General features: G+C 37.1%; 2 protein-coding genes across 2 annotated transcripts; both read right to left on the bottom strand.

The window, feature by feature from the left end:
* Positions 1–1,616: 1,616 nt before the first annotated feature.
* LOC132110276 (interferon-induced, double-stranded RNA-activated protein kinase-like) lies at positions 1,617–12,610 on the bottom strand. Its single transcript, XM_059516848.1, has 10 exons — positions 12,557–12,610; positions 10,912–11,462; positions 9,132–9,173; positions 8,876–8,986; positions 8,646–8,768; positions 2,684–2,864; positions 2,471–2,611; positions 2,287–2,388; positions 2,124–2,186; positions 1,617–2,050 (listed from the first exon to the last, which is right to left on the bottom strand). The coding sequence occupies exons 1-10, from the start codon at positions 12,608–12,610 to the stop codon at positions 1,925–1,927; spliced, it is 1,494 nt and encodes a 497-aa protein (XP_059372831.1). The 3' UTR covers positions 1,617–1,924.
* Positions 12,475–21,601, bottom strand: LOC132110374 (interferon-induced, double-stranded RNA-activated protein kinase-like). Its single transcript, XM_059516925.1, has 19 exons — positions 21,249–21,601; positions 21,029–21,158; positions 20,702–20,847; positions 20,408–20,534; positions 20,277–20,329; positions 19,445–19,597; positions 19,230–19,362; positions 19,099–19,139; positions 18,882–18,996; positions 18,657–18,691; positions 18,519–18,570; positions 17,754–17,830; positions 17,554–17,673; positions 17,253–17,378; positions 16,967–17,171; positions 14,474–14,617; positions 13,700–13,798; positions 13,098–13,160; positions 12,475–12,956 (listed from the first exon to the last, which is right to left on the bottom strand). Exons 1-19 carry the CDS (start codon positions 21,359–21,361, stop codon positions 12,831–12,833), a joined length of 2,058 nt encoding a protein of 685 aa, XP_059372908.1. The 5' UTR covers positions 21,362–21,601; the 3' UTR covers positions 12,475–12,830.
* Positions 21,602–21,939: the final 338 nt, after the last annotated feature.

The raw sequence follows: 21,939 nt of genomic DNA, 5'->3' as shown, positions 1-21,939 counted from the left end.
AAAGAGTGTTGTCCTTGTGTCTAATGCCTCCGTTCAATCAGATGTACAACAAAGCTTTAGGGCTCATAGTGATGTGTGCAATCACAGTTTGGCATTTGTTACTCTGGTAAATGAAAGCTACATACATAAACTCTGGACACTGATTTGAACTATCCCTATTGCTTTCACACAAATAACTTTATTTTTTTAATGCTTCAATATGTGTTGACACAATTGACCTAGGCTATTTGAAAATTTCATTGAAACATTGCACTGAGTTGTTAGAAAAAAAATGCGTAGAGACCTGTTTTTATACTTATTGATGTCAGGACCCGATTCATCGGATTTTTGAACCGGTTCAATGAGCCCAGCTGTCTTAAAAGAACCGGTTCGCGGAAATGAACCTGACTTTGCGTCACTAGTTACTACATAATTCAACAATTTGACAAACTGCATCCCAAACTTGCGCGGCTGGAATGATCATAGACAGTAAAAGAAATGGACACATCGACCCCATTGGAACTCAATTGAGACAAGTGAAGCCCATTTTAAGCGATTTTTAGCACTTCCGTTTCTGACGCGCAGACTCAAACTAAGCTTGATGACGTCAGCAACCTGTCTGACAGATGTAAATCTTCTAGTAGCTGTGCGTGCAAACTGACAAACTGGCGAGTTCTTTGGCGTGAGTGAGCAGGAGTAAGTATTCTGATAAATTATTTTGTATAGTATTTTAAAATGTAACGCCGGGGCTTGAATCTATGGGCTTCTCTCTTGACGTCTCCCCGATTGCCCACGAGCTTCTCCTCCTGTCTGTACGGTAATTTCTCTACTGTGCGACAGAGAGTCGCGTGGTTATGACGCAATCGTTAGCCTATTTTTACAAAAACTGTTTCTACAGGGCCATAATGTAACATAGAAGGTAATGGAGGCCCTTTATACATTGTCGTGTATCTTTAGAAATAAATAATGGACAAATTGAGTTTTTAAACGCCTCAGATGTAAAGTTACCTGTGATTCTTCTTCTTCTTCTGTGCTGGAGTGTGATTTCAGTCTATGTGTAGGCTACATGATGAGATCTAAAATCTATATTTGAGTTCACACTTCTTGATGAATTTTAAAACTGCTTTTATAATTATACCAGATCCTTGTTTATGTTTAATAATTTGCTGATTGTAAATTATATTCTATGTTCTGTAATTCTCTTTGTGGTTCATTCCTTTCCTGTTCACCTGTGGTTCTTCTTTTAGTTTTATGGCGAGCTACAGACCAATATTAAACGTGCATACCGCCACCTCTGCTATATTCATGGCTTCATTGATCTCATCTTAAATTGTTCCAATGAGACCCCCCAAATGTTTTTTTTTTTAATTCCTGCCTTAACATCTCGCATGTACTTCAGGATTATTGCCGTGTTTCTGGATCTCTTGCTTGCTTGTGCAAGTGTGGTGGATTATGAAACTGTTTGCACTCTATATGTGTCTCATTAACAGAAATGCGAGCTCTTTTTACACTGTCAGAACACAGATTGATGATAATAATGACACGTATCTTCTTTCTTACTTTCTTTTTATTCCACCCCACATATACAGTATATTTGTCAAAAAATATACCTGATGGCAAAAGGGATTTTGAGCAGCTTCAAAATGTTTTTTTATTATACAATACTGCATTTTAGTTGCAGTTTAGTTGCAACATTATGTTGTAAACATTATGAACCATTATGTTTTAGTTGCAAGTATATCTAAGATGTAAATACATCCTAATTTTATGGAGCCATTACAAAAATCACTCCCCATATGTTTAACATTTTGGGTTGTATATTATCAATTGAATCATTAAATTATGAATAAAATCTTAAAAACACAAGTTGGTGCCTGTCAGGGGTAATCTGTGGTAAATCATTAAATCCAAAAGACTCGATTAAGAGTTTCTACACACAATAATCTCAAACTGTTTTCTGGCTTAACAGATCCTGTTCCAGAGAGAAAAACATCTGAAGATCTCTTTTTATATCTTTTGCATGAGGCCTGTCCTCTGGTGAATATGACAGCATCTTCATAATGAATGTACTCTGAGAAAGAAGCAGAAAAACATTATTCTTGGTCCAGTCAATGTTTATTTGAAGGTAAAGTCAGGCTTCTTACTTCAGCTGAATATTCGTCACTGAACCCTTCTGGAAACCTTTGATTTCTCAGATCTGACCACAGCTGCAGTGCCAAAAAAAGAAAGAGTGAACGAATGAATGCAAATATCTGTAAAGACACTGAATACAGTCACTACTGAGGACGGTCATGAAATGCTACTGACCTTCACTCTCTCCATCCCAGTAGATATTTTCCAGAGCATCTCAAACCATATGAGTCCAAGGGGAAAAATGTCTGTTTTTTCATCATAATTCTTCTTATTTTCCTAAAGTAAACAATTATGTTATATATATATACCAATGTATCTTATTGGTATCAATTAATTAAAATCAATAGAAACATGTCACCTGCTCAGGACTCATATATGGTGGTGTTCCTTTTCTCTTTGACCTCTCTATAGGGTCACCATTCTGATCGGTCTGGGCCGCCACCAGCCCAAAGTCTCCGATCTTCACTTTCCCATCAGCAACAAACAGTATGTTATCAGGCTAAAAGGAAAGTACACATGCGTAAAATGCTTATTTGAATGCTCATATAATGCAGCAAATAAAATGAAATACCTTTAAGTCTCTGTGGATGAGATTTTTTGCATGGATGTATTCCACTCCAGTGATAATTTCAGAAAATATTTTATGGATTTCCACTCTAGTTCTATATTTTTTCAGATCATTTCTCGCCTGTATCCAATCAGTCAGTGTTCCTCTCTCACAGAACTCCATCTGAATAAATAAATATGTTCTGCTGAAATAAGAGAGAGAAAGAACAGGCATAACCCATGGATGAATCTTTAACATTGTGATGGTATTATCTTTAAGTATTTTGAGATAATATTATGGTATTAATATTTATGCAATGATTCTGATCAAATCTTTCACATTGAAAATGTGTATAATACACATTTGCAGTATTTCAGATTTAAATAGAGACAGGTTCAGGTTCAGGTTACTTTATTGGTACCCGTAGGTAAACTAGTTTTGCAGTCTAAGAGGCAGGGCATCCTTAAGACACAACATGCAACACACACAACATTAAAACATATAAAACAGGAAATAAAAATTAAGTAAAAACAAGGAACGGAGAACAGTACATAACCAAAGTGCTTATGCGTTTTGTGCATATAATTTGTGCAAATAATAATTTTACAGTTTGTTTAACAGAATGATTGCTGCTGGTACAAAACTGTTTTTAAATCTTGTAGTTCTGCAACCAGAACTTTTAGCCTCCATCCAGAGGGTAGATACTGGAATTCCCTACTCAAAGGATGCTGACTATCTTTGTTGATGGCCATAGCTAACCTCTGTAGTTGGTTTGCATACAGAGTTGTGGGGTGCAACTGGAGCTCCCCAGTCAGCTTACTCAACCATTTAACAATTTGGTTTAAGCGATTCTTGTGCTTGACTGAGACACAACCGAACCATGCCACCAGGGAGAATGATGTTTCAATAAAAGACTTTTAAAATAATGTCATCATTGTCTTGTCTATATTAAAATGGTGCAATTTTCTCAAACAGTATAGGCGCTGCCTCACAATTCTCCTGGAAATTTAGAGTCAATAATTGTCCCTAGGTATCTATAGGATTGTACTCGGTCCACTAGTCGGCCATTTAAGTGAAGTGAAGTGAAGTGAAGTGAAGTGACATTCAGCCAAGTATGGTGACCCATACTCGGAATTTGTGCTCTGCATTTAACCCATCCGAAATGCACACACACAGAGCAGTGAACACACACACACACACTGTGAGAGCCCACACCCAGAGCAGTGGGCAGCCATTTATGCTGCGGCGCCCGGGGAGCAGTTGGGGGTTCGAAGTATTGAAGGTGGAGAGAGAACTGTACGTGCCGGCCCGGGACTCGAACCCACAACCTTTCGATTGGGAGTCCGACTCTCTAACCATTAGGCCACGACTTCCCCATAAATAGTTCCCCATTTATAGTTGTTGCCTCATATCCCGGGTTTTTTCCAAAATCAATGTACATATCCTTTGTTTTGGGTATGTTCAATTGAAGGTGCGACTCCTCACACCATTGGACAAAGTCTTCAAGTATTGGACCATGGCCTCTATCATTTTTATGGAGCAGACTCAATATGATGGTGTCGTCGGCATATTTAATAATGGTCCTGTTTACATATTTGCTCTGACACATGTTGGTATATAAAATGCACAAAAGGGGTGAGAGTACACACCCTTGTGGTGAACCTGTAGAAGAGCAAAGCTGACCAGACAGAGCTCCATTCACCTTTACTCTCGGTGTTCTTTTTGTTAAAAAATCCAGAATGCAACCAACAAGACTAGGACAAAGATCAAATTGCTCAATCAGGCGGTTGGCTAAAATATATGGTTGAATTGTGTTAAAGGCAGATGAAAAATCAATAAAAAGAATTTGTGCATGGGACCCACTTCCCTCAAGATGTTTGAGGAGCAAATGAAGCAGAGTGAGAGTGGCATCTTCTACCCCCCTGCGTGGCCTGAAGGCAAATTGCATGGGATCCAATGCATGTTCCGTTTTCCTTAAAATATGTTGCTTTATCAATTTTTCAAAATTTTTCATTACAATTGAAGTAAGAGCGACAGGTCTAAATTCATTGAGTGTTTTAGAACTACTACCTTTTGGAACTGGGACCACTACAGCATCCTTCCACATTTTAGGTACATGTTGCGTCTGCAATGATTTATTTAAAATAAATTGGAATATGTGACTCAGCTCTCTTGTACATGTTTTAATCACGCGCCCACAAATGTTATCAGGTCCTTGACTCTTATTGATCTTTGTCCTACTGAACACATTTTCTACATCTTCATATGTGATATTGAAATGTTGATTATTATCCTTGAGTTTATGTTGGAGTCCCTGGACCTCCTGGCTAAAATCAGACTTATCAAAACGTGTATAAAAAGAATTAAAAGCATTGGCAAGCTCCACCTCTTATCCAAAACCCTCTGGAAAGACATAGCTACTATTACTGTGCTTCTGGGTACCTGCTATCGTTTTCATACAGGACCAGGCAGAGCCAAGGTTATTTTCAGCCAGATTTTTTTCAAGTTTGGACTTATATCTTAGTTTTGCTTTATATATCTCACTTTTAAGCTCTTTAGTTGCTACATGTAGATCCGAGGCATTTCCCTGCTTATGAGCATGTCTTTTTTTTGTATACTATCTTTTATAGACCTATTCACCCATGGTTTATTATAAGGGTATGTTTTTACTTGTTTGCTAGGTATAATCATATCTCTACAAAAGGCCACATATGAACAAACAGCATCAGTCATTTCATCCAAGTCCTTACATGATTCTTTAAAAATATCCCAGTCTGTACAATCGTAACACTCCTGGAGGCACATAACTGATTCCTCAGTCCATTCTTGTACTGTCTTAGTTTGCACTTTTTCCCTTCTCAGGACAGTACGATAAGTGGGGAGGAGTTGTATACAATTATGGTCTGCGGAGCCCAGTGGAGGTAGTGGCGTCGATTAATAAGCGTTCTTTAGTGTGCCATAGCAGAGATCCAGTGTCTTTCCCCGTCTGGTAGGACAAGTGACATACTGGTAAAAATCTTATATTTTTTCTTGTACAGTCAAAGAGGTACAATACCATCTATTAAAGTACACACAAGTGCCACCAAGTGTCTTTCCCGTTGTACTGACTTCCTGGTCCATCCGAACAGGTGATCCAAAGCCGTCAATCCACAGATCTCGGTCATTATCCCGGTTGGTTCAGCATTCCCTGAAATCCTTCTGTAGCTGGACATTTCCCTGGAGTTCATAAACCTTGTTCCTGAGGGATTGCACATTCCCAGTTATCATCGTGGGCAGGGGAATCCGTCTCATTCCCTGCTTCCTCAAGCGAAGTCTGTCACCTCTGCGTTTTCCCTGCTTCCTCTTTTTTTCTGCCATATCAAGGGTATGGATTTATAATCTTTTCGTATACCGTCTCGTAAGTGTAAGGTTATATCTGATAGACCAGGAAAGTTCCCAGAGCTAAGATGAAGCAATTGTTCTCTGCTGTACCGTGTACTTCCCTGGGTAGCTGCCTGCTTTGAATCACGGGCAAGCAGCAAACATGATAAAATCCATGTCACAATCAAGTAGAGAAGTTCCAATTTTAGGTTAACGCTTAGCTGCTCGGCAGGAAGTCTCAGACAAACTTTGTACAAACTTTAGACAGAATTAGATGCACTTAGTAACGCTTACAAAACAAACAAATCGGACGCCAGCTCTTCCACTGCCAGTCGCACGCGTACGCATGCGCCCAAACATCAAAAGAGTCTCCATATTAGACTAGGCTTTTAAAATAACTGTTTACTATTATTAGGTTGTGGATTTAAATGTGTATATAAAAGGCATTCTCGAAGACTACTTTTTGTCAAGGTTTATATTTTTTGTTGTTTTAAATGTTGATTTGAAGTGTAGGTTTTTGCATTATTATTATTACATTCAAACCTGAACACAAAAAGTACTTTGTTATACACTATAACTATAAAAATGTAACAAAAATGAACAGGAATGCTTTATGAGAGCTTAAGCCTTCTGGGTCTGATCTGATTTTAACCTCTTATTTCTGTTTTCTGACTCATTTAGGCCATGTGGTTATAGCTATACCAATTCATTTGAGTATGTATAATTCTATATGTGTGTATCTATGAGTGTGTGTGTGTGTGTGTGTGTGTGTGTCTGTTTTCTTGATGTTTTAGAGTGTAACCCGTTCCTTGATGTCCACTTTTTTACTGCACTGTAGTCGAATTATTGATTTTATTTTAGATAGTCGCAGTGTTACACTCACACCATTTCACAAATGTGTGTCCGTGCACTCTACAGTCGTGGCCAAAAGTTTTGAGAATTACATAAATATTAGTTTTCAAAAAGTTTGCTGCTAAACTACTTTTAGATCTTTGTTTCAGTTGTTTCTGTGATGTACTGAAATATAATTACAAGCACTTCATACGTTTCAAAGGCTTTTATCGACAATTACATGACATTTATGCAAAGAGTCAGTATTTGCAGTGTTGGCCCTTCTTTTTCAGGACCTCTGCAATTCGACTGGGCATGCTCTCAATCAACTTCTGGGCCAAATCCTGACTGATAGCAACCCATTCTTTCATAATCACTTCTTGGAGTTTGTCAGAACTACTGGGTTTTTGTTTGTCCACCTGCCTCTTGAGGATTGACCACAAGTTCTCAATGGGATTAAGATCTGGGGAGTTTCCAGGCCATGGACCCAAAATTTCAACATTCTGGTCCCCGAGCCACTTAGTTATCACTTTTGCCTTATGGCACGGTGCTCCATCGTGCTGGAAAATGCATTGTTCTTCACCAAACTGTTGTTGGATTGTTGGAAGAAGTTGCTGTTGGAGGGTGTTTTGGTACCATTCTTTATTCATGGCTGTGTTTTTGGGCAGAATTGTGAGTGAACCCACTCCCTTGGATGAGAAGCAACCCCACACATGAATGGTGTCAGGATGCTTTACTGTTGGCATGACACAGGACTGATGGTAGCGCTCACCTTTTCTTCTCCGGACAAGCCTTTTTCCAGATGCCCCAAACAATCGGAAAGGGGCTTCATCGGAGAATATGACTTTGCCCCAGTCCTCAGCAGTCCATTCACTATACTTTCTGCAGAAGATCAATCTGTCCCTGATGTTTTTTTTGGAGAGAAGTGGCTTCTTTGCTGCCCTTCTTGACACCAGGCCATCTTCCAGAAGTCTTGTCCTCACTGTGTGTGCAGATGCGCTCACACCTGCCTGCTGCCATTCCTGAGCAAGCTCTGCACTGGTGGCACTCCGATCCCGCAGCTGAATCCTCTTTAGGAGACGATCCTGGCGCTTGCTGGACTTTCTTGGACGCCCTGAAGCCTTCTTTACAAGAATTGAACCTCTTTCCTTGAAGTTCTTGATGATCCTATAAATTGTTGATTTAGGTGCAATCTTAGTAGCCACAATATCCTTGCCTGTGAAGCCATTTTTATGCAACGCAATGATGGCTGCACGCGTTTCTTTGCAGGTCACCATGGTTAACAATGGAAGAACAATGATTTCAGGCATCACCCTCCTTTTAACATGTCAAGTCTGCCATTCTAACCCAATCAGCCTGACATAATGATCTCCAGCCTTGTGCTCGTCAACATTCTCACCTGAGTTAACAAGACGATTACTGAAATGATCTCAGCAGGTCCTTTAATGACAGCAATGAAATGCAGTGGAAAGGTTTTTTTGGGATTAAGTTAATTTTCATGGCAAAGAAGGACTATGCAATTGATCTGATCACTCTTCATAACATTCTGGAGTATATGCAAATTGCTATTATAAAAACTTAAGCAGCAACTTTTCCAATTTCCAATATTTATGTAATTCTCAAAACTTTTGGCCACGACTGTAGATTTTTTAGAGTTTAGAGTTGCACCCCTTTATTGCTGTTCAGTTTTTTTCTGCAAACAAAAATATTCTGTAAATGCATCAATAAAATTCATAAATATCATTATTGAGAAGCACTGTTTTTGCTCAAATGATTAAAAGCACCGGAGGCTTACGTAGACACTTGGTTTCTTTGCTGGTTTGATGTCCAGATGTCAGGACCAGGCCAAGATGTAATGTAACGCACTATGTTTGGGTGATCCAGTTGGGCCAGTGCCTTCACCTCAGAATCAGCTTTCCTAAAAAAATTAATAATAATAATAATAATAATTAAATAATAAACAAACTTTTTTCTCTGACATGAGGATGAAATCTTTTCTTCCAAAAATGTAATGTATAAACTTACCTGGTTAAGATGACCTTCTTCAAAGCATAGATTTTGCCATCAATTTTATGTTTCACTTTATAAACGCAACCATAGCCTCCATCACCAAGCTCTGTGATCATTTCAAATAACCTATAAATGACGCATTCATGTAAAACATTTAACATACAGCAAAAAATAATTGTATGTTCATTATGTTTTATCAGTATAAACCTAACATTAATTTCTTCCTTGAAGAATTAAAGTTAGATGCTAAAGTCATGTTTGGTTTACTTACTCTGAATGTGAGCCTGGTTTACTGTCTTGTAGACATGAATCACTGATAAACAAGAAAATGTACTAATCAATAAGTAATTTTAAATTACAGGTGCATCTTCTAAATAAATTTGAATGTTGTGGAAAAGTTCTTTTATTTCAGTAATTCAACTCAAATTGTGAAACTTGTGTATTAAATAAATTCAATGCACACAGACTGAAGTAGTTTAAGTCTTTGGTTCTTTTAATTGTGATGATTTTGGCTCATATTCAAAAAGTGAAGAAAAAAAGTGAAAGTGACGTGACATTCAGCCAAGTATAGTGACCCATACTCAGAATTCATGCTCTGCATTTAACCCATCCAAAGTGCACACACACAGCAGTGAACACACACATACACACACACCCGGAGCAGTGGGCAGCCATTTACACTGCGGCGCCCGGGTTCGGTGCCTTGCTCAAGGGCACCCAAGTCGTGGTATTGCCAGCCCCGGACTCGAACCCACAACCCTAGGGTTAGGAGTCATACTCTCTAATCAACTCAAAACACCTGCAAAGGTTTCCCGAGCCTTCAAAATGGTCTCTCAGTTTGGTTCACTAGGCTACACAATCATGGGGAAGACTGCTGATCTGACAGTTGTCCAGAAGACAATCATTGACACCCTTCACAAGGAGGGGAAGACACAAACATTCATTGCCAAAGAAGCTGGCTGTTCACAGAGTGCTGTATCCAAGCATGTTAACAGAAAGTTGAGTGGAAGGAAAAAGTGTGGAAGAAAAAGATGCACAACCAACCAAGAAAACTGCAAGCAATGGACTGAGGCTGGGGTCAAGGCATCAAGATCCACCACACACAGACGTGTCAAGAGATTTACTGAACCACAGACAACGTCAGAGGCATCTTACCTGGGCTAAGAAGAAGAAGAACTGGACTGTTGCCCAGTGGACCAAAGTCCTCTTTTCAGGTGAGAGCAAGTTTTGTGTTTCATTTGGAAACCATGCTCCTAGAGTCTGGAGGAAGGGTGGAGAAGCTCATAGCCCAAATTGCTTGAAGTCCAGTGTTAAGTTTCCACAGTCTGTGATGATTTGGGTGCAATGTCATCTGCTGGTGTTGGTCCATTGTGTTTTTTGAAAACCAAAGTCACTGCACACGTTTAACAAGAAATCTTGGAGCACTTCATGCTTCCTTCTGCTGACCAGCTTTTTGAAGATGCTGATTTCATCTTCACAGATGCTGAGAGAATCTATGAGCTATCGTCAAGAGGAAGATGAGAAACAAGAGACCAAACAATGCAGATGAGCTGAATGCCGCTGTCAAAGAAACCTGGGCTTCCAGACCACCTCAGCAGTGCCACAAACTGATCACCTCCATGACACGCTGAATTGAGGCAGTAATTAAAGCAAAAGGAGCCCCTACCAAGTACTGAGTACATGTACAGTAAATGAACATGCTTTTCAGAAGGCCAACAGTTAAATAAAAAAACGTGTTTTAAAAAAAAAATTGGTCTAATGAAGTATTCTAATTTGTTGAGATGGTGGGTTTTTGTTAAATGTGAGCCAAAATCATCACAATTAAAAGAACAAAAGACTTATACTACTTCAGCCTGTGTGCACTGAATTTATTTAATACACGAGTTTCACAATTTTAGTTGAATTACTGAAATAAATGAATACATTTTCCACAGCATTCTAATGTATTGAGATGCACCTGCATTATCCAACACTGCCACACCAAATGCAAAGTCACAGTTGTAATAAATCACAGTTGTAAGTGTTTTTAATAAAAAATAAACAGCACAAACCTCTCTTGGCTGGAACTTTCCTCGCTCCACTCCTCATTCAGACTCCACAAGTTGCTTACGCTACATTTCTGGACTCTTCCCTTCTGCATCATACTGTACAGCTGTTTGTTGATGGTTTGTGTTGACTGTCGCAGGTCTCTGGCGATGTGACTGGCTTTTAAAGCTCCTGATCTCAGCAGATCCTCCACATGTTTCTCCTCACTTGTCTTCTGAGGCTTTTGCTCTGGTTTGAGTGTCTGTTTGATCTCTTTCTTCTTCTCCAGAAGATCCCAAACTGGAGGCAGTTCGTCAGTTTTGACCACATGTTTTGATCTCTCTAGGTTGTACAGATGTTTGTTCACGATGGGTTTATCAAGTTTGATTTCTTTCGCAATTTTCAACGCGTTGCTTTTGCCGTTTCGCCTCAAGACGTCACAGATCTGTTTCTCTATTTCACTGTCTTCAGACATTTTGCTTCTGTCCGAAATGTTTTTAATGCAGATGCTGTCAGATTGTTGTCTTCTACCTTCTCTAGTAGGTCTAGAGACCAAAAATCTCAGTTCACCGTCGGACTCGTATTAATTTGGTTTCGTTTCACTCTCGCTCTCCTCAGCGGTAAACTTCACGACATTTAGGTTAATAATAACACGCCCAGCTCTAGGTTTCGAATCGTCACTGTCATAACTTTTATTACGTAACTTAACATAGACAACACACCATTATGCCTACAGAAGAATGGAATAATACATTGTAGCACACATCCATAGCCTTAAGTAAAAATTCGAATACAATGTATCCAGTTTCTTATTGACGCGATCCGTTCCACCTTAAAAACCGCGTTACTTCCGCGTTTCTAGATTCTCTTGTTCACGCTAAATTTAGGAAATGTGCGAGATTTTTTTTTATTTTTCAGTTTTTTTAAGGGACTGTTATTTTTGAGGCTGTTTTCAGAATAAAACTATTTGAAAAAGCAAACAACTGTGTCTATTTTTAGAAATTAGTAATAAACTTTTTTTTATGTATGCTAGCTAAATAACACAAATATATAAGTGATAATTACTGTAAGAATATAAAGGCAGCTCCAGCTTGGATCCAGCCTCTCATGAAGACTTCAGATGACCCTTAAAGATGACATCTACCCCACCAAAGACTTATGAACATCAACTCTGGATGATTATACGAAATGCTCATGTTGTCATTTCTTTAAAAGCACATTCATTTAGCTTGAATGCATATTATATATATATATATATATATATATATATGTGTGTGTGTGTGTGTGTGTGTAAATTTTAGTAGCATCTTCCAAATGTACTTTCTGGTGTCATCTCATAAATGACTATTGTGGTATTGTAAAATAAAAACATGCATTTTCTGTGAATGTACTGTGAAAGGAGTTAAATGCGAATTTAAAGAGGCATCACATTGTATGTTACTGTACCATTTTGAAAATCTTGACAATAGTCAAGGCAGACACGGTTAAAAGCCCCATGATTTATTATTGCAGAAAATTTTGCAATACAGACAGTTTTACAATAAGACACATCAAATGGATTCAACTTCTGTTCCAAAGGGAATTAATTCATGCAAACGTACAGACTGAATTACAGTAACACAACAGCATGATCACAGAGAAATGTTAGGCACAAGGTAAACGGACTTATACTTTTTTGCACTTCAGTTTTTCTTCCTTTTGTGCTATACAGAACACAGCAGACATTCTCCTACACATTTTCCACAGAAGAACGGCATAAGGATGAGTAAATGATGACAAAATTGTCTTTTTTTTTTTTTTACATCGACATCCCCCTCATAGTTTTAGAATTGCACACTTGCCATTTGAACCTTTTTGCAAGAAGCATCTGCTAAATGCTTCACCTCAAATGTTTCAGTATAAGCAACTGCTATTATTATAAATGCATATAAGAGATGAGTTCTTATTAAATCGTCCTGTTGTCTTTATCTGCATTCAGGATGTTAGTATATCCATCCATCTGTCTGATCAGCTCAGAGGCGTCTGGTCTCTTTTCAGGACTGGGATTCAACATCCGGCCTATGAGTTTGTGCTGTTTCATGAGACAGCATGTTAGATGTCATGTCAGCTTTGACTAACTGATTATAGCAGGGTAATATGTTAAATAACACATTGATATGCCTATGGTAGCAATTGCACGGAAGAAAATCTTCTATCATGAAATTACACTCACCTCAAAGCTATATTTCTTGGAGAACTGTAGTGGGAAATCCCTACTTCTTATATCATCCCAAATCTAAAAGTCAGTCAAAAAGTAAAAAAAAAACATTATTTATACAATGCAAAAAAATATTTTTGATACTCAGTATTTTTTTGTTCTGTTTTCTATCACAAATGTCTAAAGATTCTAGAATATAGATACTTTTACTTAAGAAGCAAAATAAGATATTAAGTCTTGTTTTATGAAAAAATTTAAAATCTTGTTGTTTTTTTTGCTAAAAATAATAATAATTAATTCATATATTATTATATTAATAAAATCTTGTTTTCCCTTAATTACCTTTTTTTATATTTTTTTTCTCCTGGTTTAAGCATAAAATCACCTAATTTCAATTTTCAAATAATAACATTTTAGTATTTAATTGTTATTCTGGTTCACAAGTAAATGTATCTTGACTTGAGACTGTTTAGATGTTTGTACAAGAAAACAACAAACATCCTCTTTCTCTGTAGTGTACTGTAACCCATCAGACACATACATGCAGATTACATTTCATATTCAAGATGAATACATAGATGGTATTATTATATAAAGTACACAAAGATATTTCAAACCTTTTTCCTTTCATCTCTGACGAGATTCCAGATGAGCTCAAAATAAATGAGACCCAGAGCGTATATATCCACCTTTCTGTCATACGATGTTTGAGTCGCCTAAATATTCAGATTAGAACAATGACATTTTCAGCATTACACTCACATAGAAACACACTTATTTTACAATCTCATAATGCATTCAGTCACATAGATTCTTATTTACTGTGTAAATGCATATTCCTTATAATCTTACTGTGCATGATTCATTTTTGTGCATGATTCATTATTGTTCATAATTCATTATTGTGCATGATTCAATTTTGTGCATGATTCATTATTGTGCATGATTCAATTTTGTGCATGATTCATTATTGTTCATGATTCATTACTGTGCACGATTCAATTTTGTGCATGATTCATTATTGTTCATGATTCATTACTGTGCATGATTCAATTTTGTGCATGATTCATTATTGTGCATGATTCATTATTGTGCATTATTCAATTTTGTGTGTGATTCAATATTGTGCATGATTCATTTTGGTGCGCAATTCATTATTGTGCATGATTCATTTTTTGTGCAGTATTCATTATTGTGCAGTATTCATTATTGTGCATGATTAAATTTTTTGTGCGATTCATTTTTGTGCGCAATTCATTATTCATTTTAGTGCATGATTCATTTAAGTGCATGAACATTCCAATTTAAATCAAATATGCAATATTACAGTAAAGTAAAATGGGTTGTGAACACTATTTTGTGTTGATTTTAACATACATCTCCTGACTCACCTGTTCTGGGCTCATGTAAATACGGGTTCCTGTCCTTTTCGTCCGTACCAGCAGATGCTCATCATTATTATTTTCTGCTGTGGTCACGAGGCCGAAGTCCCCAACCTTAACTCTTCCCTCGCTGCTGAACATTATGTTCAACGGCTGAAACAAAGGAACAGAGAATGGCAATCAGAAGAAAAGAAATTCCTTTTCAATTCAGGGTTATTATCATTAACTAAAACAAATAGAATCTAACTGAAATAAATAACATTTTGTATATATATATATATATATATATATATATATATATAAATAAGTGTTAACTGAAATAAAATTATATATATTTGACCCTTGGACCACAAAACTAGTCATAAGGGTAATTTTTTTCTAGATTTAGATTTATACAATAGATGATAAATAATCTTCCCATCGATGTATGGTTTGTTAGGAGGACAATATTTGTCTGAGATACTATTTGAAAATCTGGAATCTGAAAATAAATAAATAAAATTCTATATATTACAACCCGAATTCCGGAAAAGTTGGGACGTTTTTTAAATTTTAATAAAATGAAAACTAAAAGACTTTCAAATCACATGAGCCAATATTTTATTCACAATAGAACATAGATAACATAGCAAATGTTTAAACTGAGAAAGTTTACAATTTTATGCACAAAATGAGCTCATTTCAATTTTGATTTCTGCTACAGGTCTCAAAATAGTTGGGACGGGGCATGTTTACCATGGTGTAGCATCTCCTTTTCTTTTCAAAACAGTTTGAAGACGTCTGGGCATTGAGGCTATGAGTTGCTGGAGTTTTGCTGTTGGAATTTGGTCCCATTCTTGCCTTATATAGATTTCCAGCTGCTGAAGAGTTCGTGGTCGTCTTTGACGTATTTTTCGTTTAATGATGCGCCAAATGTTCTCTATAGGTGAAAGATCTGGACTGCAGGCAGGCCAGGTTAGCACCCGGACTCTTCTACGACGAAGCCATGCTGTTGTTATAGCTGCAGTATGTGGTTTTGCATTGTCCTGCTGAAATAAACAAGGCCTTCCCTGAAATAGACGTTGTTTGGAGGGAAGCATACGTTGCTCTAAAACCTTTATATACCTTTCAGCATTCACAGAGCCTTCCAAAACATGCAAGCTGCCCATACCGTATGCACTTATGCACCCCCATACCATCAGAGATGCTGGCTTTTGAACTGAACGCTGATAACATGCTGGAAGGTCTCCCTCCTCTTTAGCCCGGAGGACACGGCGTCCGTGATTTCCAACAAGAATGTCAAATTTGGACTCGTCTGACCATAAAACACTATTCCACTTTGAAATAGTCCATTTTAAATGAGCCTTGGCCCACAGGACACGACGGTGCTTCTGGACCATGTTCACATATGGCATCCATTTTTCAAGATAGAGCTTTAGTTGGCATCTGCTGATGGCACGGCGGATTGTGTTTACCGACAGTGGTTTCTGAAAGTATTCCTGGGCCCATTTAGTAATGTCATTGACACAATCATGCCGATGAGTGATGCAGTGTCGTCTGAGAGCCCGAAGACCACGGGCATCCAATAAAGGTCTCCGGCCTTGTCCCTTACGCACAGAGATTTCTCCAGTTTCTCTGAATCTTTTGATGATGTTATGCACTGTAGATGATGAGATTTGCAAAGCCTTTGCAATTTGACGTTGAGGAACATTGTTTTCCACAATTTTTTTACGCAGTCTTTCACAGATTGGAGAGCCTCTGCCCATCTTTACTTCTGAGAGACTCTGCTTCTCTAAGACAAAGCTTTTATAGCTAATCATGTTACAGACCTGATATCAATTAACTTAATTAATCACTAGATGTTCTCCCAGCTGAATCTTTTCAAAACTGCTTGCTTTTTTAGCCATTTGTTGCCCCCGTGCCAACTTTTTTGAGACCTGTAGCAGGCATTAAATTTTAAATGAGCTAATTAAGTGGATAAAACAGTTTAAACATTTGCTACGTTATCTATGTTCTATTGTGAATAAAATATTGGCTCATGTGATTTGAAATTCCTTTAGTTTTCATTTTATTAAAATTTAAAAAACATCCCAACTTTTCCGGAATTCGGGTTGTAAGAAAATCACCTTTAAAGTAAGGTTTGATATGAAAGAAAAATCGATAATTTTGACCCATACAATATATTTTTGCTACAAATATACTTCCATTTTAGCTCAGATTTTAGATTAACCTTTCTAATTATCTTTTTTTTTTATTCAACTTGAAGTACTAAAATAACAAATAAATAAAAATGTAAAAAAATAAAAGCACACAACAAAAATGTTCTAAAGTTTAAAGGGGTCATATGATGCGATTTCAATTGTTCCTTTCTCTCTGGAGTGTTACAAACTCTTGGTGAATGAAGAAGATCTGTAAAGTTGCAAAGACTAAAATCTTAAACCCAAAGAGATATCCTTTATAAAAGCTCTGCCACCCCCTCCTAAAATGGCCCCTTAACACCCATGGGGTGTGGTCAATACCCACCTTCAGGTCTCTGTGGATCAATCCCTTGGAGTGAATGTACTCCACAGCCTCCAACACCTGTCTGTTTATCTGCGCCGCCTCCGTCCTCCTCTCTGGGTCACGAACATCTGAAGAGTTTCTTTCATCAATCCAGGCACGAAGCGTGTCTCCCTCACAAAACTCCATCTGAATGTAGAGGAACTTTATTCCCGGGTCACTGCCAGAACTAAAGCCAACAGACACAAATACACACGTTACAGCTGGAGACTGCAGCTTGTTCCAGAAAGACTTGCTTTGGGTGAATTACTCTGAGAGGCTGTAGCTCTCTGAAGACTCGTGTCTGTACGCCATGTCCTCCACCCAAGATGTGTAGTAGCGGACGATGTTAGCGTTATTAAACTTAGCCAGAGCTGCGACCTCACGACGAGCTTTTCTATGGAAATACAGAACATGTTATGACATTGCGCTTTAGACCTAGTTAGCTTTTGGCCTAGATAGCTTTTTTAGACATCAATGCGAAGCCTAACATTGCAGGTATTAGGATGATGTAACCTATAAGACACAAATTACATTAATTATTTAAAACAAAGACAACCTAATTGACTTACTTTGTGCTCTTCACTATCTTCACAGCATAATATGTGCTCTCAAGTACTCGTCTAGCCTTGAAAACACGGCCGAAGCCACCTTTGCCAATTGGATTTATTGAGTCAAAGTCTTCTAAAAACCTACAAAGATGAACATAACTGCTTTAAAACAATGATTTCTAAAGCTTTTCAAAACTCAAAGTCAACCGGTTATGATTTACCTCGACTTTGGAGCTTGGTTTGACGTTTGTCCTCCAGATGGCTTCGCTGGGTTTTGTGTGTTCATGTTAGGACCAACCTGTGGAAATATTAGAAGAAAATTCCAGAGAAAAGGAAAAAATTAAAAAAAAATTTTTTTTTTGCTTTTGGAGAATATTGGAACTGTTTTTTTTATATAAATATAATATATATATATTTTTTTTTTATTAAACTTAGAATTTATTTTTATAGAAGCTAATTTCTGCCAGATAAAAAAAATGCTTTGACAAATCCTGATAATGACATAAAAGCTATAATTATAAGATAAAATGTTGATACTATTATTGTATTAAAAAGGTAAAATTATGACATGAAAAGTCATTATTATGACAAAAATAACATTTTTTTTTCATATTTTTTTTGCCATAAATTTGCCTCATAATATTGGCTTTATCTAGTAATTATGACTTTTTATCTGAACATTTTAAATTGTAATTTTTATGATTTACTAAAGCATGATTTTATTCTTACGTAGCAGAAATTATCTTTACTATCCTTTGCATTTTTTTATTTTTACTTATCTATTAATTTTGCAACCATTACTTTATGGAGGATACTCATTATAAAGAACAACATACATATCCCAAACTTCACATACATAATAATCTAATTTCTTTGCATTTTTTTTATTCATCACAGAAAACTTCACTTTGTTTTATTTCACAGTTCAGCTAACACTATTTTATACTCATTTCCTTCCCCATCGCTGGTAAATATTGTTGGAATACCTCTTTACTCCTGGCCAGACCATTTGGTGACAGATTAAAATTTGGTGCTAATCTAAAAGAAAGAAAAAGCAGAATGTTACTTTGTGTCATTAATTTAAAAAAAAAAGTTCTAAAAATGTAACAACTGTAAAAGCTTACTTTATTTTCGGCTTCACATTCAGTGGACTCGCACTCTGCAGCACAAATCAATTTCATAAGTTCACACACACACACACATATATATAATAAAGTTGAAATATATATATAATATGCTAAAATATGTTTATGTTTTATGTAATAAACAGCCTCTAATATAGCCTTTGAAATCTGTGAATATTTCAAAAATGTCAAAAAATGCAAACGCTACCAATAACACAGACTTACAGGACTTATGACCACAGGAGAACTGACCGCAGATGAGTCTTTGAAGACAACGGAAGAACTTGAGCTGGGAGTTTCAGACGAGCTTCTTGAGGAGTGTAATGCATCCTGAGATTTACTATAAAACAGATCAACTGTAAATGTCAATGCATCTTTTTATGCACAGCATGCATGTAAAAGATAATGATACAACGATGCATTGTTATAATGTTCAGCTTACGATGTCTCTTGAGTTTGTGAAGAGCTGTCATCTTCAGAACTCTGTTAATTACAAACATGCATGTGCATTAATAAGCATGACATGGTTAACATCTAGATCATAAACAAAGCTGTATTCCTGAAGCGTCCTGCCTGTGTGGTCCATCCAGAATGCTCATTAATTTCACTCCAAGCGCGCTGAGCAGCATGTTGCTTCGCCTCTTTTGAGCTCTTTCCTTGTCCTTCAGGATATTCCTTCCCTTTCATGACAACCTTATATACAAACCTGAAACATAAGATTTCAGATATATATATATATATATATAACTCGAACCAATCTGCAGAGTTATGGCGTGTTCAAGACTCACTCTGGGTTGTGAGGAGGGCCTCGCTTCTCCACTAATTTGAAATCAAACACACGATTATGTTTCTGGCAGTAGTTATTGAGAATTGCTATGTAGTTGCTGTCAGGCGTGACGCTTCGAGATTCATCAGCAAAACTCAAGCTGACGCACTCCTGGCTAGCACATAAATACAAAAGACAAGATGTCAAATTTAACAACTTGACATGTGCAGAATATACAGTGTAGTAAAAGAACCTATTAAAGGAACAGTTCAGCCAAATTTGTAGAAATGTATCATTGCATCATTTGTTCTGCAGTGAATGGGTGCCGTCAGAATGAGAGCAGATAAAAACATCGCAATAATCCACAGCACTTTAGTCCATCACTGAACATCTGGAGAACACAAAATCTGAAACTAATTCAGCATTAAGATGTTTTTAACTCAAATACATAGAGTCTATAATCCATAATAACACTTCCTCCAGTGAAAAAGTGTTCTGGTCTGAATCAGGAGAGAAATCTGCACTATTTAAACAGCTCTAAACAAATGTGTGGCTGGATTTTGATGTGGAGGAAGTGTTATTATGAATCATAGACTCAATGCACTTGAGTTAAAAACATCTTAATGCTGGATTTGTTTTATCTTTTGTCTTCTCCAGATGTTAACTGATGGACTAAAGTTCTGTGGATTATTGTGATGTTTTTATCTGCTCTCATTCTGACGGCACCCATTCACTGCAGAGCAAGTGATGCAATGCTACATTTCTCCAAATCTGATGAAGACACAAACTCATCCTGATCTCAGATATTTCTGATATTTTCAAATATAAGATTGATGATGTTTTTTAGCATTTACCTACAAGACACAACCTCGGACTTCTGTGCTTTATTGCTGTTGTCATCGAAGACCTTAAATGCCAAAAAATGAATAAATAAATAGATTTGAGCATTAGACAGTCCAAGGCATACTGATAACTGCTGTGTTACCTCTGTTTTGTTCAGCTCTTCGTAAACACGGGTTGCCGCTGCTTCTTTGGCGTCCTTCTTATTTTTTCCATAAGCTTCAGGAAACTCTCTCTCCCCGCAAACATACTTACAGACATACGTACACAAACTACAAGAGATCAGAGAGAACCCAGTGGTATTTCCTGCTAGGAACTGGACTTTATTTTGCAGTTCGCTTATATTTTTATTTAAAAGGTCCTGTACTTTTTTATCTTTTCTCAGCAGGACTTTGTAAATCAGAAGAACAGGCATGTGTGCAAACCTTTAAATACTCACTGAGTGCTTCCTAGATCCATTTTAGTGGATTCCTGAGCCTTGAAAAATAACTTACTCTTCTGTGAATATTCATTAAGCCAGCAAATATAATTCCTCTGAGACACGGTCATAGTGTTGGGAGAGTTTTGAACAGATGATGACGTAGTCTGCAGTTAGAGACATACATTCAATACATTAAAAAACATGATGTAGATTCTATCTAGAGCATAATCATAAGAAAATGAAGATGAAATTTGGTAACAATAAGGTTCCATGCACTAAAAGTGAGCAATGCACTTTAATGCAATGCATTATAGATCTTAACTTATTTAATATTTGAACACTCACAGGTTCAGTATTTTGAGAGGTTTTTATGGCATTAAGCGCGATCTTGGCTGCGTTTTGTTTTGCCTCTTTCTTGGTTTTCCCAGTGCCCTCAGAATAGCGCTGTCCATTCACAATAGCCCTCATAGTGAACCTGACAACACAACAATGATTTGAAGAGTTCATTGCATTCTCAGACTCAATTCTACAGCACATCTAGAATGAATGCATTAGAGTTGCAAACGTTTTGTTGTGACTCGGTCCATCTGTGGATCCCTCCTCATACTCCACGGTGCACTGAGTCTTCTGCTGGTACTCGTTCAGCTGAGAAACGTAATTCCCGGACAGAGACTCCATTGCATGGATTAAAAAAAAACAGAAGCTAAAATAACAGACAGCGGCAGAAGTTTACGTGCGTCAGCACGTCAGCGCCACGCAGAGCGTCATATCTTCAGCGGACGAGCACTAAAAGACGCATCAACGTGATTTTAAAACCTTTACACTGTGCTAACACTCGTCTACCACAGACACGAGTTTACTTTCATTTCTTCGTATTATTTAGATCGATTAAGTTTCGATTTCCGGAATCCGACCAGACATCGGATTGACCAATCAAAAGTCACGCGTGTTGATAAACCCCGCCCACCTGAAAATAACCTTTTTTTTAAGTGCAGGAGACAAATTAAATTTATTTTAAATCATTAGATTCAGAAATCAGTTACCAGGTACGATAATGTAAATACGTAAAATAATTAATTAATTAATTTCCCATGTGTAATTAAAACTATACTATAAAAACAAACCTAACTATAATAAACCACATAATTTTTTTTACGACAAGTATTTTAGGCTAACTGGAGAAAGTGATTATAATTAATCTACAAATAAAACAGTATTGTAACAGTCCACTCCACACCACTATGAAATAATTAATA

The sequence above is a fragment of the Carassius carassius genome, chromosome 30 (genome assembly GCF_963082965.1).
Source record: "Carassius carassius chromosome 30, fCarCar2.1, whole genome shotgun sequence".
In the NCBI taxonomy this organism is placed as follows: domain Eukaryota; kingdom Metazoa; phylum Chordata; class Actinopteri; order Cypriniformes; family Cyprinidae; genus Carassius; species Carassius carassius.
Note: the sequence above shows the minus strand (reverse complement) of the source record. Positions and strands in the feature narration are given on the sequence as shown.

Coding starts and splice junctions, on each gene's coding strand:
- LOC132110374 (XM_059516925.1), bottom strand. CDS start 21,361: ATGGAGTCTCTGTCCGGGAATTACGTTTCTCAGCTGAACGAGTACCAG. Junction 19,598..20,276: donor TCCGAGGTTGTGTCTTGTAG/GTAAATGCTAAA, acceptor TTTATGTGCTAG/CCAGGAGTGCGTCAGCTTGA. Junction 18,692..18,881: donor CTCCTGTGGTCATAAGTCCT/GTAAGTCTGTGT, acceptor TTTGTGCTGCAG/AGTGCGAGTCCACTGAATGT.
- LOC132110276 (XM_059516848.1), bottom strand. CDS start 12,610: ATGTCTGCTGTGTTCTGTATAGCACAAAAGGAAGAAAAACTGAAGTGC. Junction 9,174..10,911: donor GAAAGTTCCAGCCAAGAGAG/GTTTGTGCTGTT, acceptor CTTGTTTATCAG/TGATTCATGTCTACAAGACA. Junction 2,051..2,123: donor GTGACGAATATTCAGCTGAA/GTAAGAAGCCTG, acceptor CTTCTTTCTCAG/AGTACATTCATTATGAAGAT.